This window comes from Choloepus didactylus, chromosome 9, assembly GCF_015220235.1.
Source record: "Choloepus didactylus isolate mChoDid1 chromosome 9, mChoDid1.pri, whole genome shotgun sequence".
Classification (NCBI taxonomy): Eukaryota; Metazoa; Chordata; class Mammalia; order Pilosa; family Megalonychidae; genus Choloepus; species Choloepus didactylus.
In genome coordinates this window covers 92,699,535-92,717,142 of record NC_051315.1, presented here as the reverse complement: position 1 = coordinate 92,717,142, position 17,608 = coordinate 92,699,535, and the positions used below count along the sequence as shown (strand labels likewise).

Genomic DNA, 17,608 nt, shown 5'->3' with positions numbered 1-17,608 from the left:
TAGCCCATTCCATTTTACAACTGAATCCAAGGTACTTCTACAGGTGGCCCAGTATAGTCCCGATTTACGCTTCTTGTCCACGTGTAATTATTAATAGAGTTGCCTTCCACTGTCAAGGCGTTCCAGGTGGGCGGTAAATTACATGGTCCCACTCGTTCTAGTCGTTTTGGTTTGAGCCAGGGAGGCGGGGCGACGGGAGCTTGACGAGGTAAAGAGCTTCCTCTCTGCTAGGACCCGCTCTCAACTTCCGGTGCCCAAAAGAAACTCTGACTTTGAGCCGACTGACCCGTGCGGGCACGTGCGATTGTATCTTTTCTGTTTTATGCAACAACTGTGCTAATTGCAGTAGTGAAGTAAGCATGGAGTAACCTCATTCATTCTTTCGTTCACTTATTCAAATACTTGTTGAGCGCCAACTAGATGTTAGGCATTGTTTTAGTTCTCGGGGTACACCTAGTGAATATTCTGGGCAGGAAAGGTGGTGATAGAAAGACAGAGAGATTTAGTAAATAAGGAAAGTATATAGTACGTTAGTACTTTGGGGAAAAGGAAATAGACCAGGTACGAGGCTTAAATAACTTTAAATAGGGTCGGCAGTTCAATGAGACCTGACACTTGAGTAGAGACTTGGAGATGAGGGGATTAATTAGCCGTAGGAATGTCTGAGTGTAAGCGTTTCAAGCTAAGACAGAAATGTGGCTGACTTGGTGGACTTGGAAGGAGGCGAAGAGGAGTAAGCGAAGGGAAGTTGGAGACTGGGGGACTGGAGTCGGGTAGGGTCTCTTCATCATTTCTATAACTGAATTTTTGTTATTTGGGGGATGCTATCCGAGGCGTTTTCTTGTGTATATGCAGTAAAGATGAGCATGTGTGAGTTAGGAAAAGAGAAAAAAGAACTTTTTTTCTTTTGGGAATAGAGACTCGTTTTCGAGCTTTTCTCTGGAGGACTCTGAGAAATTAAGTAACAGTGCTTCCTGAAACCATCAAGAAAAAGAATGGTAAGTATTATAGAATTCTATAAATAGCTTTCATTGTAACTAATTTTTAGAAATTCAGTCAGGGAAAAACATGCATGGAAATTTCAGCAGCAAGAAAGAGAAATGATAGAATGTCGTAGCATATAAAGTAGAATGGCTAAAAAACAGAAATAAAATTATTTTTTAACTCTTTAGTGTTTTGAAGAATATAGTCAGGTGTAATAAAGTTAATTGGATCCTTTTGCTTTGGATCTAAGGGAGGTCACTCGAGTTTGAAATAGAAGATAAGCAATGAGACTAGTGCCCTGCTTCCCATCCCCACCCCTATCTGTCTTTAACCTGGCCTGCTGACTGCTGGATGCTATTTTTTTTAAGAAAAAGAGAAATTGTAAAAGGAGCCTCAAAATAGTTTTCCCTCTCTCTGAAATGGAATAACAAAGGAGTATACAAGCTACCAAAACAGCAGGTACTCCCTACAAAATACAAAACAAACAAAAAGCAGGCAAGATGAAGCACTGTGCTTACCTCTGCACATTTAGAATCTGGTAACACTGTTGATTATGTTTGTTGTCTTCAATCAAGAAAGGGATTGGTTTGCAGCCTTGTTTCTCTGTGTGAATTTGCATAAGGGAAATGGTGAAAACTGTTTTGAAAAAGTTATTTTTCTTACCATTTTTTCAATGATATCATTAATGATGATGGCTGTTTGCAGACATCAATAATACATAACAATTTGTTTTTGTTTTTACCTGTGAAACAATTCAAACTTAAAATAATTATTTCCATCACGATAATTTGTTTTGAAATTTTTTAGTGTAGCTACAATTTTACTTTAACATTTATGTTTATCTTCTAGTGTTTTTTTTTTGTTTTGTTTTGTTTTTTTCTCTGCCATTGGGATAAATTTGGGGGAAGGAGTACAATTTATCTCATAACTGCTAAGTGAACTGAAGCAGCATTTCTCTCTGTCTCCTTTATTCACATTGTCCTCTTGGACATCCAGATGTAAAATAATATAGTGCATAAAGTCACCTGAAAAACTGTCATTAATCTCACATTCTCTCTCTCTTTTAGTCTGTAACACTGCATACAGATGTAGGTGATATTAAGATAGAAGTGTTCTGTGAGAGGACACCTAAAACATGTGAAGTAAGTACCGTAACTTACAAAAAAATGAATTAATGCACCAGGATAACCATTATGAAATTCAATCACCTTAAACATTAAAAAATTTTTTTCTGTTAAATCATTGCCAGAAAAAAAACAGCCCTCATATTTTCTAGCCTAATTTTCACTTCCTTTCCTGATGTCAAAGGTGAATCAAAGAAAGGGTAGGTAATTTTTCTCTAACCATAGAGTATTTGACATTTTTTCTTTTGATGCGTTTTCCTCAGGAAACATAAATAATTATTAGGATTTTAGATAATCTATACATTATTTCTACCTTCTACTCTATTTAGATGACAAGGGTAGAAGGAAGAAGAGTCAACTGTATATAATCATTTATTCAACAGTTATTTATGAAAGGCTATCTTACCAAGTAGGGTCTGAAGATACAGTGATGAACATAAGACATTCTTTGCCCCCATAGAGCCTATATTCTAGCTGGGAACAGGCAGGGAAAAAAAGTAAATCCAGATATTAGTAATGCCAAGTGAAATAGAGAATAATGGGAAAGGAACTATTTAAGAGAGGAACGTGAGGGCATGAAGTCTAGCTGGAAAGTGATACTTAAACTGAATCCAAAAAGTAAAATGAAGCAATCTCCATGGAAAGAGATGTAAAAAGAACATTTCAAGTATCGAAACAGCAGTTACAAAAGCCCCGAGGTGGGAAAGCCTGCCTCTTTTGGATGAATTGTCAAAAGGCTGACGGGGTTAACATAGGAAACATGGGGAAAGGATGTTATAGATATGAGATATTTAGAGGTAAGCCAGGTCACCTAGGACCTGTTAGGCCCTACTGAGGATTTTGTATTTTATTCCAAGAGCAGAATGAAGCTATTTGAAGTGTTTTAAACAGGAAAGTGACGTTATTCAAAGTAATGCCAAAAAGAAGTCATAGTTTAAATACACTACATCATTTCTCAATCATTATTTTTACTCTCTTCAGAATTTCTTGGCTCTTTGTGCCAGTAATTACTACAATGGCTGTATATTTCATAGAAATATCAAGGGATTCATGGTTCAAACAGGAGATCCAACAGGTAAGTTATTCTGTTAATTAATATCTAGGGAATTTGGGTATGTAGTATAAAGAGGGTAGAAGAATAAAAAAGAAGGCACGTGGAGATTTTACATGTGAAGTAAGTACCGTAACTTACAAAAAAATGGATTAATGCACCAGGATAACCATTCCTATAGCATGAAATTTTAAAGCAGAAGCTATTGGTAGCTACTCCTAAAACTAGCTCTTAAGTTTTAGAAAATGTACATAAGGGTCTCTGACATTCTCACACACACGCGCGCACACACACACACACACCCATGAGCCCTTTTTCAACTTTAATTAGATACTTCTTTTGTTTTGCCTGACTTGTAATATAGGTACTGGAAGAGGAGGTAACAGTATCTGGAGCAAGAAGTTTGAGGATGAATACAGTGAATATCTTAAGGTATATTCCTGGTGCTTCACAATCTATTTTCTAATGCCTTGGAAACTTTGATACATGTTTTGTAGTAGTAACACAAGTAAGCATGATTTTTGTGGTTTTTGAACACTTGGTAAGTGATGTCAGAGAGAAAGTATAAATAGCAGGTCTAGCCTGATATGTATACTGGAATCTCACCTTCTTATGGATCTTGATATTATGTGAATTCATCCTTGGGTCTACCTGAAATGTTTAATATGTAATATACCCAAGGAGTGCAGTGTCTCACCATAAAACTCAGGTGTAGTGATGAGTCATTAGCCTTTTTTGAGAGTGGGCAAGAAAGGCTATTAGACCTCCTGGTTGAAGATTTATCAGACTTTTATCATCTTCTGTTAGATGTGTGAATATTCCTGTATTAACTTTACTTATGGGTACCGTAGATCTCAGTTGGTTAAAGAGAAGTGCATATAAATAAATCTTTGCCATGGTAAAGTTAGTAATTTTTATTTCCTTTATTATATTTTTTCCTGTAATTTTCAGACTTTCTGAAGCATATATGTTTTAACATTCCTATTTATAAAATTCAGTTCCATTTCCCAAAATAACTGCAGCTAACAATTTACTGTGTGGTCTTTCAAACTTTTAATCTGCACAGAATTATAACTTTCAAATTAAAAAAAAACATAAATTCTCCTCAATCAGAATATGTAATTTAGTATATTATATTGCAGTTACATTAAATTATATTCAGCAAAAAATTGCAAAAAAAAATTTGCAATGTTTTTTTACCTCATGATTTTGAGATCAGAGGTAATTTATTTATCTTCTTTTTGCTTTTCTATCGTAAGGAGCTATTACTTTTGTTACAGGAGTTGAGGTTGAAAGATAATAAACATTTTTAAAAGTCATCCTTTTCCTGAATTAGAACTAAAACATTTTTTAGACATTTATTTATGACTGCTCTCATAGCACTGATGTAGTATCCAAAAGTGATTTTCAACCTTGATTGTAACAGAATCACCTATGGAAGTTGTGAAACTTTAGACTATCAGGGTCTTACTCCACTAAAAATTCAGACAAATAGTCAGTAGGACTCATTAGGACCGTGACTATATTTTCAGGTTCCCCAGGTGATTCTTATGCAGCCAGGGTTAGTCTTATACTCTAAGACTGAGGATGTATATGAATATTCACATACTCTGTGACTCAGTGTTCTAGTTTGCTAATGCTGCAGAATGCAAAACACCAGAGATGGATTGGCTTTTATAAAAAGGGGGTTTATTTGGCTATACAGTTACAGTCTTAAGGCCATAAAGTGTCCAAGGTAACACATCAGTAATCGGGTACCTTCACTGGAGGATGGCAGATGACATCCGGAAAACCTCTGTTAGCTGGGAAGGCACGTGGCTGGCATCTACTCCAAAGTTCTAGTTTCAAAATGGCTTTCTCCCAGGACATTCCTCTCTAGCAAGCTTGCTCCTCTTCAAACCGTCACTCACAGCTGCACTCCGTTTAGTCTCTTTGAGTCAGCACATTTATATGGCTCCACTGATCAAGGCCCACCCCGAATGGGCGGGGCCACACCTCCGTGGAAATATCCCATCAGTTATCATCTACAGTTGGGTGGGGCGTATCTCCAAATCCAAACATTCCAACTTAATCCCCACTATTATGTCTGCCCCACAAGATTGCATCAAAGAATATGGCTTTTTCTGGGGGACATAATACATTCAAACCGGCACACTCAGTAATTCCATTCCCAGATGTTTACCCTAGAGAAACTCTTGTACATGTGCACTAGGAGGCGTGTACAAGAGTGTTCCTAAAGTACTATTCATAATTGCAAAATCTAGATACAATACAAATGTCCATTGATCACAGACTGGATAAATTGCAATATATCCAATAATGGAATATTATACATCAGTGAAAACGAAATACATATACATGTATGAATCCTAGAAATATAATGTTAAGCATAAACAGCAAGTCCCAGGAAACTACAAGTAATATGAAACCATTTTATTGGGCCCAAAAATAAGCATACAGACACAATATATTGTTTAGGCACATATAGAATAGTGGTTACCTGGAGAGGCAGAGGGTTGGGATGAAGAAGAGCACATAGGCATATGCAACGGTATTGGTAAATTTTAATTCTTAAAATGAAAGTTGGAAATTAGGTTAATGGGTGCTTATTTTTTAAATTTACAAATGGTTCATATATTCTTGCGTATGCAGTGAATATTCTATTTGATTAGTAGCCATCTTTTGAGGAGACTAAAGCATTAACATCTTGATGTAACTGCATCTCTACAGCTTGTCTAATTAGTGTCACCTGCTCAGTAGCTGAAGAAATTGTGATCAGTTGAGTTCCCTATTGTGTATTTTATATTTGGGCCCCTTCCTATAACATGGTTCTTGGTCATGCTTTCAAGCTTTCTTAGCTGTAAGATCCTTCTAATTCTTGTACGCAGCCCCTTGTATAACAACAGTATCATAAATATTAGAGCTGGATGAGACCTTTCTTAGATCATCCAATCTTGGGGCCCAGAACTTACTGCCCATGGTTGAAAGACCCACTGATGTATTCTCTGTGGCCATCAGTTTTTTTTTTTTTTAAATAAATGCTATATTAGGCAAGAGATGCAATATTTTGCCAGACTCCACCACTCCCTAGTGTTTGTTCTCTCCCCAGTTATCAATTTATTACCTGCCTAACCCTTCTGAGCATTTGAATTATCAATAGACCCCTGAACTAGACCAACCTCCCTTGTTTTACAGATAAAGAAACTAGTGAGTCCATTGTATGTGTGAAGAGATCATGGGGATTTTGATTTTGTGTCTACCTGATCGTTTCATGCCAGGACACTATTGCTTAATATAAGTGTAAGGATTATTTCTATTATATATTGGTATTGCTGAAAGTGTTTGTGGCTATACTTCTCCATAGTGAAAATGAAATTAATTAGGGAATATGTTTTGATAAACAATTTACCTATAAGTTTTCAGGAATTCAGATAATACAGAAACTGAACTTTGGAATAAACTCTAATAGAAGCGAGTCAATGTTTTCTTAGTCTTATAAATATTGGGAAGGTAAAGAGTGCATGTCTTATTTCAGTCTTTATTTGGAATATTTATGTGTTAGCACAGTTAAATACATACTTTAATCTGCCTTTTTCAGCACAGTGTTAGAGGTGTTGTATCCATGGCTAATAATGGCCCAAACACCAATGGATCGCAATTCTTCATCACCTATGGCAAGCAACCACATTTGGACATGAAGTACACAGTATTTGGAAAGTGAGTATTCTGCTTATGGTTTTCTTTGGAAATTCAATGCAAGGAATGCAAATGACTGGCTGTGGTAGTAGCATAACTAATATTGAAAAAAGCAGTGTGAGAGCGAAATGTTTAGATCTACCACTTACTTGCCCTGTGACCTTGGGAATGTTCTAACCTCTCTGAGCCTCAATTTCCTTATTTGTAAAAATGGGGCTGTACTGGTTTGTATATATTATGTCCCCCAGAAAAAGCCATGTTTTTTGATGCAGTCTTGTGGGGGCAGACATATTAGTGGGGATTAAGTTGGAACATTTGGATTAGGTTGTTTCCATGGAAATGCGCCCCACCCAACTATGGGTGATAACTCTGATTAGATAATTTCCATGGAGATGTGGCCCCACCCATTCAGCATGGGCCTTGATTAGTTTACTGGAGCACTGTATAAGCTCAGACAGAAGGAGCAGGCTTGCTACAGCCAAAAGGGACGCTTTAAAGAATGCACAGGAGCTGAAAAGAGAGTAGCTGCAGATGAGAGACAGTTTGAAGACGGCGTTGAAAGCAGACTTTTGCTCTGGAGAAGCTAAGGGAGGACAAACACCCCAAGAGCAACTGAGAGTGACATTTTTGAGGAACTGCAGCCTAGAGAGGACCGTCCTGGGAGAAAGCCATTTTGAAACCAGAACTTTGAGCAGGCACCAGCCACGTGACTTCCCAGCTAACAGAGGTTTTCCGGACACCATTGGCCATCCTCCAGTGGAGGTACCCGATTGCTGATGTGTTACCTTGGACACCTTATGGCCTCAAGACTGTAACTGTGTAACCAAATAAACCCCCTTTTATAAAAGCCAGTCTGTCTCTGGTGTTTTGCATTCCGGCAGCATTAGGAAACTAGAAAAGGGGCCAATACTTTTTTTCAGGGTTGTTATATAAATTAGTAGAAATGTATCTGTCTTCATTAAGGATAACATTTGGCTGCAACTAACAGATCTGGAAAACAGTGGCTTAAACAAGATGGTATCCAAGACTGAAATGGTTGTTCCATTATGTCATCAATGTTCCAGGAGCTTCTGGTTTTGTTCTCCGCCATCTTTACCTTCTATCTTCAGGCTCACCTCCCAGTCATAGTATGGGCATCACAACTCCAGTCAAAACATCTGTGTTCTAGGCAGAAAGAAGGATGAATAAAAGGTGCTTGCCAGCTAAGTCAGCCCCTTTTTAAAGAGCTTTCCTGGAAGACTCCAAACTTAGTAATGTTCCCTGCCCCTCCCCACCCCGGGAGACTGGAAAATATTTTTTTAGCCAAACACATTGCTACCCTCAATAAACTGGGATTCTGTGAGTAAGAAGAAGGGGAGCATGATCCTAGGGAGGCATTTAGCAGTCTCTGCCAGAATACCTGCTGTCAAGCACTATACCTGGGAGTTGCTTTTATAAATCAGTGGGAACTCAATTCATCTCTTTATTCAAAAAAAGATTTACCTTTCTCAGTTAACCAAGGCATTGTTCTACAGTTTGTTTTATTTAACAGTTTAGATGGCCAAACTAGGTTGATTTAAAAATAGATATGTTTCTTTTTTTCATCTCATATACATGTATCAGATGTATAGTTTATTAATAATCAATAAAATTAGTGAAGTATTACAGCATCTGGGTAATCCCTGTGTGTTTGTGTGTATAGATAACCCAGGTTCCCTTTCTTTTTTCTTCAGAATTATTGATCAGTAATTAACAGAACTTATCTTACTGGATTTGTGACAGAACTTATATCCATTAGCTCCTTGAAATTAGATGCAGTGTTATGCATATATGTACACATAGTTTTCTGGGGGGATGGTCCATATCTTTCTTAAGATTCTCAAAAGGGCCCATCTCCCAGGTACTTGACTAGAATGACCCTGCTTCAATTCTTCTTGCCATTTTTCCTGAGAACTTTGTTTTCTGTATCCTGTTTCTCTTACTGACCCAGAAGGTGGGAGAGGCTTTAAAAACTTAGAACTTAAAGGCCTTAATTGTCCTTCATTCAGGAGTAAAATCAAAACAGTTTGATTATTCTGGTTATTTTTGCTGATATCCTTTCCATGGCAATCTTTCCTATATCCTTTTTTTAAAGTACCATTTTAGTGAAAATGCAACATGAGATGTATATCTGTTTTTTTGTTTTGTTTTTTTTTATGTACACACTGTAAATCTTGGGAATTTACTTGAGTTGCACTTTGCACTAAGGGGTATAATCTAAAAAGTCATGTTTTCTTAGCAAATGATTTAGACTCAACTTTCCAGAGCACATATTTGAAGGATAGCTCTCAATATTTTTTTTCTGTCAGAAATCTGAAATGAATTCACTGGAGGTTAACTTTGTCAGTCTTCTCTTCTCCTCTTTTTAGTATTGCTGCTTATTGTTATTGTCCAGAAACAAAAAGTAGAAACATTGTTATCTTAACAATAAAATGGAAAGTGGCCTTCTACTTCAGGACCTTCAGAATAGAACAATACAGACCATAAGCATCATCCCTACATACCTTCTCTGATTATTTTCTGTAGCAAAGAAATCCTTACAAATGGTTAGATTGGCCCCGTTTGTAGCTATTGTGTGACTGTGTGAATGGGGCAGAATATAATTGTTTAGGTACTGTGGAGGAAATGTTCTTAATCACTGCCAATGTTGACTAAGGGTATAGAAATGAATTTTGATTTCTGAATTTTGACCCATATCTATGGCAGAAAATCAAATCAATAAATATTTTGCTGTACACTCAACTAGGGAACTCAAAGAATGTTAAGACATGGTCCTTTTCTCTTAAAGAGACTATAATTGCTATAGATATTTGGATATTATGTTTCAATCTGAGGAAATTTCACACATTATACTGTTTCTCTTTCAGAGTAATAGATGGTCTAGAGACTCTAGATGAATTGGAGAAGTTACCAGTAAATGAGAAGACGTACCGACCTCTTAATGATGTACACATCAAGGACATAACTATTCATGCCAATCCGTTTGCTCAGTAGCTAATAATAGACCTGGACAAATACTTGGCAAGCTCTTCATGGAACACACTTACTGTGGTTTACCCAGTTTTAATTATGTCAGAGATTGCATGATCCTTCTACTTGTTTACAGCTAAGTTCTTCTATGAGTTGGTGGAACCAAACAAACCAAAAGCTGGAGATAAGCAGCTTTTATTCCCACTCTTATGAACATATTCTTACTGTAACTATTATCCAATGTATTTCTTTAATTTTAATATAAAAAAACTTCATTTAATTTTTGTTATAAATAAACATTGTATTTTTAACTGCTGAGAACTTTAATTAAACCCAGGCCTTTTTTTAGCACTCTACTTACATAATCCTACCATATCTAGTCCATATCCTAGAAATATTTTACATTAACTGTTCACCTTGTGCAATTAGAAAGACCAGGAACAAGATAAAGGAATGGTCTAGTATGGCCAGCCGATCCACTTGCTATTTTCTCTATAGATTTACATTAAAGGCTGTATAAGAAATCCTGGAGTATAGTAAATGTTCAGCATTTCCCAACTATTTGGCCATGGAACAATTTGTTAAGGCATAACTTTTTTTTTGGGGGGGGGGGGTGTATCAAAATGCCTTAGGTGATGATTGGGATAAGTAACTGAATCTAGAGCAAAATTTGAAATATTGGTGAGATTCTGACCTTACAAATACTTAATGTATATACGTTTGAGTTTATGTACATATTTATAAATATTTCATTTAGCAAGTAGCTATGGAGAAAAAATTACTTGCTTTCATAGCATAGTGTTAGGAGTTCAGGGAATTTATAAAGAGAAATTCTGACCTCTGACTTCTTAGCTTAAGGCTGTTTGGAAAGAGATCACACATATCACAATGAAAGAAAACTATCCAAGGTAAACTTAGTCCAGTGTGTGGGATTTGATGCCATCAAATTACACGGAGCATCTCTATGTGGAAGGAAATTTAGAAGTCATCTCAACAGCCATATGTAGAATGCATAGTAGGACAAGTGAATGAAAGAACCAATGGCTCTTAAAAGAGCCCTACTAAATGCATACATATCATTATTATCTTGAGTTATTTTTTATTTTATTTTATTTTGAAATAAATTCAAAGTTATAGGAACAGTTGCAAAAACAATACTAACCCCATACACAGAACTCGAGCATACCCTGATCCCCCTCCCCTGATACCCCAATCCACCAACTTAAACATGCTGTCACACTATTTATTTCCCTCCCTCCCTCTCTCCCTCCTATCTATCATCCATCATCTATTGCTCTGTCTTCTGAACATATGAGAACTAGTTGTACACATCCTTGAACAAACACTATAATTCACCTATAGAATTCCCATGAACAAGAACATTCTTTTATGCAACCCCATTAAACGCAGCTAAGATGTACAAGAGATTCAACATTGATACAAAGCTTACATTCTATATTTCCTTTTTTTTTTTCCTGATGTCTCAACTGTGTCCCTTTGAACCTCCTGTCCTCCATCCTCAGATTCCATCCAGGGTCATCCTTGGCATTCAATTCTCATCTATTTAAACTGTCTTTTTTTTTTTTTTTTTATTTCTCGATTGTGGAAACATATATACAGCCTAAATCTTCCCATTCCACCCTCTCCCTAGCATTCCATTAATGGGATTAGTCACATTTAGAATGTTATAATGCTATCTCTTTCTCACCATCCATTACTAGAAACTTCCCTTCACCTCAAACAGCAACCCTACACTCATTTCTTAACTCCCCATTGCCCCTTCCCCCATTTCTCTTAGCCCATATTCTACTTTTCATCTCTATCACCATATTCTCTGATAATTTCTTTGTGTTTACTGTGGGGCTTAAAATTAACCTCTTAAATCCATAACAATCTTGTTTTTCTTTGATACCAACTTAACTTCAATAGGACACATAAACTATGTTCCTATACTCCTTGATTCCCCCACCTTTATATAGTTCTTGTCAAAAATTACATATTTTACATTGAGTCCAAAACCACTGATTTGTCATTAGAGTTTGTGTATTTTATATCCTGTAGGAAGTAAATAGTGGAGTTACAATTCAAAAATTATTGACTGCTATTTGTATTCCATTGTGAACAGAGAATGTGCTTTGAATATATTCAATTTTTTTTTTTTTTTTTAATTTATTGAGGCTTGTTTTATGTCTCGGCATATGGTCCATTCTGGAGAAAGATCCGTGATTACTAGAGAAAAATGAGTGTCCTGGTGATTTGGGATGTAAGGTTCTATATATGTCTGTTAAAATTCTCTATATCTCTTTCTCCTTTCTTTGTTTCTCTGTCGGTAGGGCTCACTTTAGTATCTGAAGTAGGGCAGGTCTTTTATTGGCAAAGTCTCTCAGCATTTTTTTGTCTGTGAAAAATGTAAGCTCTCCCTCAAATCTGAAGGAGAGTTTTGCTGAGTAAAGTATTCTTGGTTGGCAATTTTTCTCTCTCAGAATTTTAAATATGTCATGCCACTGCCTTCTCGCCTCATTGGTGGCCACTGAGTAGTCACAACTTAGTCTTAGGTTGTTTCCTTTGTATGTAGTGAATTGCTCTTCTCTTGCTGCTTTCAGAACTTGGTCCTTCTCTTCAGTATTTGAGAGTCGGATCAGAATATGTCTCGGAGTGGGTTTATTTGGATTTATTCTATTTGGAGTTCGCTGGGCATTTATACTTTTTGTATTTATATTGTGTAGAAGGTTGGGGAAGTTTTCCCCAACAATTTCTTTGAATACTCTTTCTAGACCTTTACCCTTCTCTTCCCCTTCTGGGACACCAATGAGTCTTAAGTTTGGACGTTTTATTTTATCTATCGTATCCCTGAGATCCATTTCGATTTTTTCGATTTTTTTCTCCATTGTTTCTTTTGTTCTTTCATTTTCTGTTCTGTGGACTTCTAGGACACTGAGTCATTGTTCAACTTCCTCTAATCTTGTATTATGAGTATCCAGAGTCTTTTTAATTTGGCCAAGTTTCTTTATTTCCGTAAGATCTTTTTTTTATTTACTCTTGCAATTTCTTCTTTATGCTCTTCTAGGGTCTTCTTTATGTCGCTTATATCCTGGGCCATGATCTTCTTGATGTCCTTTATATCCTTTGCCATGTTTTTGTTCCTCGATTGTAGTTCTCTGATTAATTGTGCCAAGTACTGTATCTCTTCTGATATTTTGATTTGGGTGTTTGGGATTGGGTTCTCCATATCGTCTGGTTTTATCATTTGCATTAAGATTTCCTGTTGTTTTTGGCCTCTTGGCATTTGCTTTGCTTGATAGGGTTCTTTCAAGTTGTAAAAAAAAAAGTACCAGTCTAATTTTTCAGAAATACAAGTTGGCGGCGTACACTTTAACTAACCAGCAGATGGCGCCTGCGAGTCACCTATACCCTGCAAGTCAGTTCTCCTCAACTTTGTCCTTGTGGTGTATGGGGAAATGATTCTTGTGGGGTACAGTTGGTGAACTCAGTTTGGGTGTATTGCTGGAGCCGTCTGCCCTGAATGTGGGGCATGTGTCCAGGTGGCTAGGGAGGCAGGGCAGCTTTAATATTCAAACCCCCCAGGTGTTCCTGGAGATTTAAGGCTGCTGCAAGAGTCTAAGCCTTCATTTCAGTTCTGCCCCAGACCCTCTCTGTTGCTGACCCACAAACCACCGGCATTGACGTAGCATCCCTGGGTTTTCTGAGCGGGCCCCCCTTCTCAGCTGTGATCTTCCAGGACCTCTGCTGAGGGAAGGCTGTGCTATGTCACAAGTGCATGCCGTCCCTCAAGGGAAGCCCCGGGCTGCCGGGCCATGCAGGGGCGCGCTCAGCCTGATGCAAAGATGGCTGAACGGGGCGTCTCAAACCCCCTCTCCTCACACAGTTCCTCCTTCCCAGCTCTGGGACAACTGGCGCAGCTCTCGGCCATGGGCACAGCCCATGTCTCCAGCCCGCCGGGGAGCCAGCTGCAAGCAGCGGGGTTTCTTTATCCTTCCGGCTCTCCCCTCCGCTCCCCTGGCCCTGGGGGAATCTGCAGCGGGCTATCCTCCACACCAGACACCAAGAGGCTGGCTCAGCCCGCTCCTGCCGTGCTTCACTGCGCAGTTCCCACCATCACAACTGCAGCCGCTCCTGGGTTTTTCCCTTTTTTTTTTTAAAGAACCAGTCCGTCTCCAAACGCCAATCCCCAGCTCACTCGTTTCAGAATGCAGACTTCTGGTTTCACCAAGTGTACGCTCCCTGTGGTTCTAGCAGACCTTGTCCAGCTGGTGCATCGCTGAAACAGGTATTCTGGGTCACCTTCTGGTTTTTATCTAGTATTTTTCACGGAGGTGTTTTTTTGCCCTGTCTCACCTAGCCACCATCTTAGGTTCTCCCAAGGCATGACTTTTAAGATGTTGCAGAATAGAATTCTACAGAACATCTATTTGACAAATCTTTGAAGTGGTTAAAAGCACCCTTTGTGGAGTCCTGGTCTGTGTTTAAATAACAGCTGTGCCTCTTACTCTGTGACTTTAGGGAAGGTAACCTCTTCAAGCTTTAGTTTTTTTATCCATAAAAAATATATTATCATAAGATTACGTGGATTAAATGAAATAATGTGTTTAAAGCTGCTGGCATGTAATAAGTGTTCTGTAAATGGAAGCTGCTCTGCTGACATAGTCATCTACACCATAAGGCTCTGACCTAATCAAGCTATTTATCAGGCTCCACCACTAACTTCCATCAAGGGTTGTTTCCTACTCACCGTCTGAATCAACTTGATTAGACTAGGTATTCCTAAAACTTAAACCAATGTTTTGTTTCTGGGTTTATTTCATTTCTGCAGATAGCTGATCTAATTAATGTTTTGATTCTTTCTTAACTATAATTTAGGAGTGGCTTTAGGAGTTTTATTGGAATTCAGCCATGTCCATTGTTTCTGGCTGTTTTGCACTACGATGGCAGAATTGAGTAGTTGTAACAGACATGATATGGCTTGCAAGCCTAAAATATTTACTCTGGCCCTCTGAGAAAGTCTGCCAACCTCTGATCTTGACTATCAGAAGTTGATAAATAACCATGGTATCATAGAAAAGGGAGCTGGATGAGCTTAAGGGATAGTATAATTAAAAAAAAAAAAAAAAAGTATACTCTTTAACCAATCTAGAATGGTACCTGCACCTATCACTACCCTTAGAATACTTAAGTCCTATTAGATCTTTGTGGAATGGCTATTCCAATAAATTGGTTTGCAGACCTTTTGGTTAACAGCAAATTGAAGTTACAATTTATACCTTGGTTGAACTTGCATATTTTCCAAATTCATCTTAGCAACACATTTATAATCTCTGTGTTGGGCATATCTGAAGACATCTATTGTCACCTATTTTGTTTAAACAATTGAAACGTGTAAAAATAATTTATTGAACCTCTTCCAGGCTTAGATATAAAGGTACATAGGACACTGCCTGTCCTTGGGGAGCTCAGAGACATGAACAGTTAAATTGCAATGCACAGAGCTCAACTGTTAATCAGCTTAACAAAATAAATACTTCAGTTATATTTCATTAATCAATTGGGAAAAAAACAACTAGTGGTTCTTTTCAATTAAATTCAATTTGTATAAATTGTAGTAGAGGTAGTGATGGTGGGAACTCAAAATAATTCCAAAGCTATCTAGAAGAATAAGTAGTAACGGATATTTTTAAAAAGAAATTACAATGAAAAAGAAATAGCCCCAATCTTCATAATGTTGCTAGTATTCAAACTGTGGTGGTATCAGGATAAAGCTAGAATAATAGAAAAAGAGTGTCAATAAATAGCATCTATGTAAGTGTTTAATATACCATTAAAGTAGTATCTAAAATCTTTAAGAAAGGGAAGGTTACTACATAATAATCTTAAATGATATGTGAAAAAATAGTGAAAGAACTTCACCTCACCTCATACACCAGAATTCCAGATGGATAAGAGTTGTTTTATTAAAGAAAACACAAGAAAAACCTAAAACATTTAAAAGAATTATCTTCAAGCCTCTAAAGAGAAAAGGAATTTTTTCAGCTTATAAACATCACACAGGTAAGGCTGGAACAGGTTTAACCACATGAAAATTGAAAACTTTTTTTCCAATTAAAAACTTAAAGGACAAACAAAGGAAAACATATATTCAAAAGAATCACAAAAAAAAAGTGGGTGGTGGCCTTCAACTTTACTATTAAGAAAATGATTTAACTTCAGTTTTTGCTAAAATAACATTTTTTTAAAGTAAGGATGCACTAAAATAGTTATTTTCATAAAGGAAAATTTGGGTATTCCCAAATTAGTTATTGGCTAGATTGGGGCTTTTGCCAAATTAAAAAACATTTTGGTAAGCAATTTTGATATGTACTAAGATTTTCCAATGCTGATTGTCTTTGACCCTCCAATTTTACTTTGGGGACTTCTATTAAATAAATTATTTTAAATACACTACATTGCTTTCTGCACAAAGCTGTTCACTGCAACTTTATCTGTAATAGCAGAAAATATTTGATGCCTATTTCATACATTGTTAGGATTAAGTGAGAAAATATGTACACTTCTTGTCACATTGGCCCACTGTGAGTAACTATTATCCTCCAAAGACTGGAAATCCCCAAATCTGATAAACAGTTGTGCTGCTAAATCTATCCTGAACAGCTATAGATAATTTCACAAATTACTGTGATGGACTGTCTCTTTGAAATATTTACCTTATATTTAGTGATTCTGGCCATAATGTGAGTATTTAGGTACTAATGGTTTTAAAGCACTTTCAAATTAATAAAGGGGGGTTAAGAAATGCAAACAACTATAGGAATTTTGGGAATGTGTATTCTTCATCAGATTGCCCTAGAATAGTTGTGCATTTGTATAGCGCAGGTTATCTACGTTGTTCTCCTAGGCAAATTTGCACTTTAATCTTTGAGTTTATGAACCAGACCAGTAAAATTATTATGCTTCATCTTAATGCATGATAACAATATTCTATTTTCCATTAAATTTGGAATGAATAAATGATTTTTTTCAAGTGAGAAAAGGAGAGTGGGCAGGGAGCTGATACAGGCCCTGGTCAATTAATTACTTTATCAAATTGTGGTTTGATGATTACTGTCGTTCAGAGCTTGTGTCCTGATCTTCGTCTCCCTTTTCTACGATCTACCATTTCCCCCTTTTCTAATTCACTTGGCCTTAACGCTGCAGAGGCCTCGTTTAATGCCGAAATATTGTTTAAACCTGACGAGTCCCCACTTCCTATATCCAGACTTGGTCACTCATTTATCCTTTTTTTAAAACCCTGGGAATATCTTTCCAACCCAATTTCAGTGCATATGGGCCCACGGCACTAAGATTTAACTAGATTTAAACGGTCTCAGAACCTTAGCAAATCCAGCCAATAGCAAATCTGGAGCTGTTTGATGCTGGTGGTGTAATTTTTTAAAAAATATTTTCTAATGGTTGCAATCCAGGTACATGCTATTTTGTATCCTGCTTTCCTCACGTTTCCTTGCTTCTAGCTTTCATAAAAGCAACTTTTAATGAGAGTGGGACGAGAATTTTCTGTCCAAAACTCGCAGTGCTTTCAGAACACCAGCGGCGTACTGACAGCCGCTTTAGCCTCCGCTAATTCACCTTCCTCAACTTCTGCTCGTTCAGGGTCCTAACATGGCGCCTGCGCAAACAGCGGCCATGAGCGCGCCCCTTCCGCCCCACCCTTCGCGTGCGCGCGCCTCCCGCCCCACACCGCAGCGGAGACGCGCAC

The 17,608-nt window shown here is 37.4% G+C and overlaps 1 protein-coding gene across 1 annotated transcript; it reads left to right on the top strand.

Annotated features, from left to right (window-relative positions):
- Positions 1 to 230: 230 nt before the first annotated feature.
- Positions 231 to 10,159, top strand: PPIL3 (peptidylprolyl isomerase like 3). Its single transcript, XM_037849577.1, has 7 exons — positions 231 to 353; positions 918 to 998; positions 2,052 to 2,126; positions 3,090 to 3,183; positions 3,524 to 3,591; positions 6,758 to 6,876; positions 9,741 to 10,159. Exons 2-7 carry the CDS (start codon positions 996 to 998, stop codon positions 9,865 to 9,867), a joined length of 486 nt encoding a protein of 161 aa, XP_037705505.1. The 5' UTR covers positions 231 to 353; positions 918 to 995; the 3' UTR covers positions 9,868 to 10,159.
- Positions 10,160 to 17,608: the final 7,449 nt, after the last annotated feature.

Excerpts from the sequence above, each read along its gene's own strand:
- PPIL3 (XM_037849577.1), top strand. Across the intron at positions 3,184-3,523 it reads TCAAACAGGAGATCCAACAG|GTACTGGAAGAGGAGGTAAC; the intron begins GTAAGTTATTCT and ends CTTGTAATATAG. Across the intron at positions 6,877-9,740 it reads AAGTACACAGTATTTGGAAA|AGTAATAGATGGTCTAGAGA; the intron begins GTGAGTATTCTG and ends TTTCTCTTTCAG.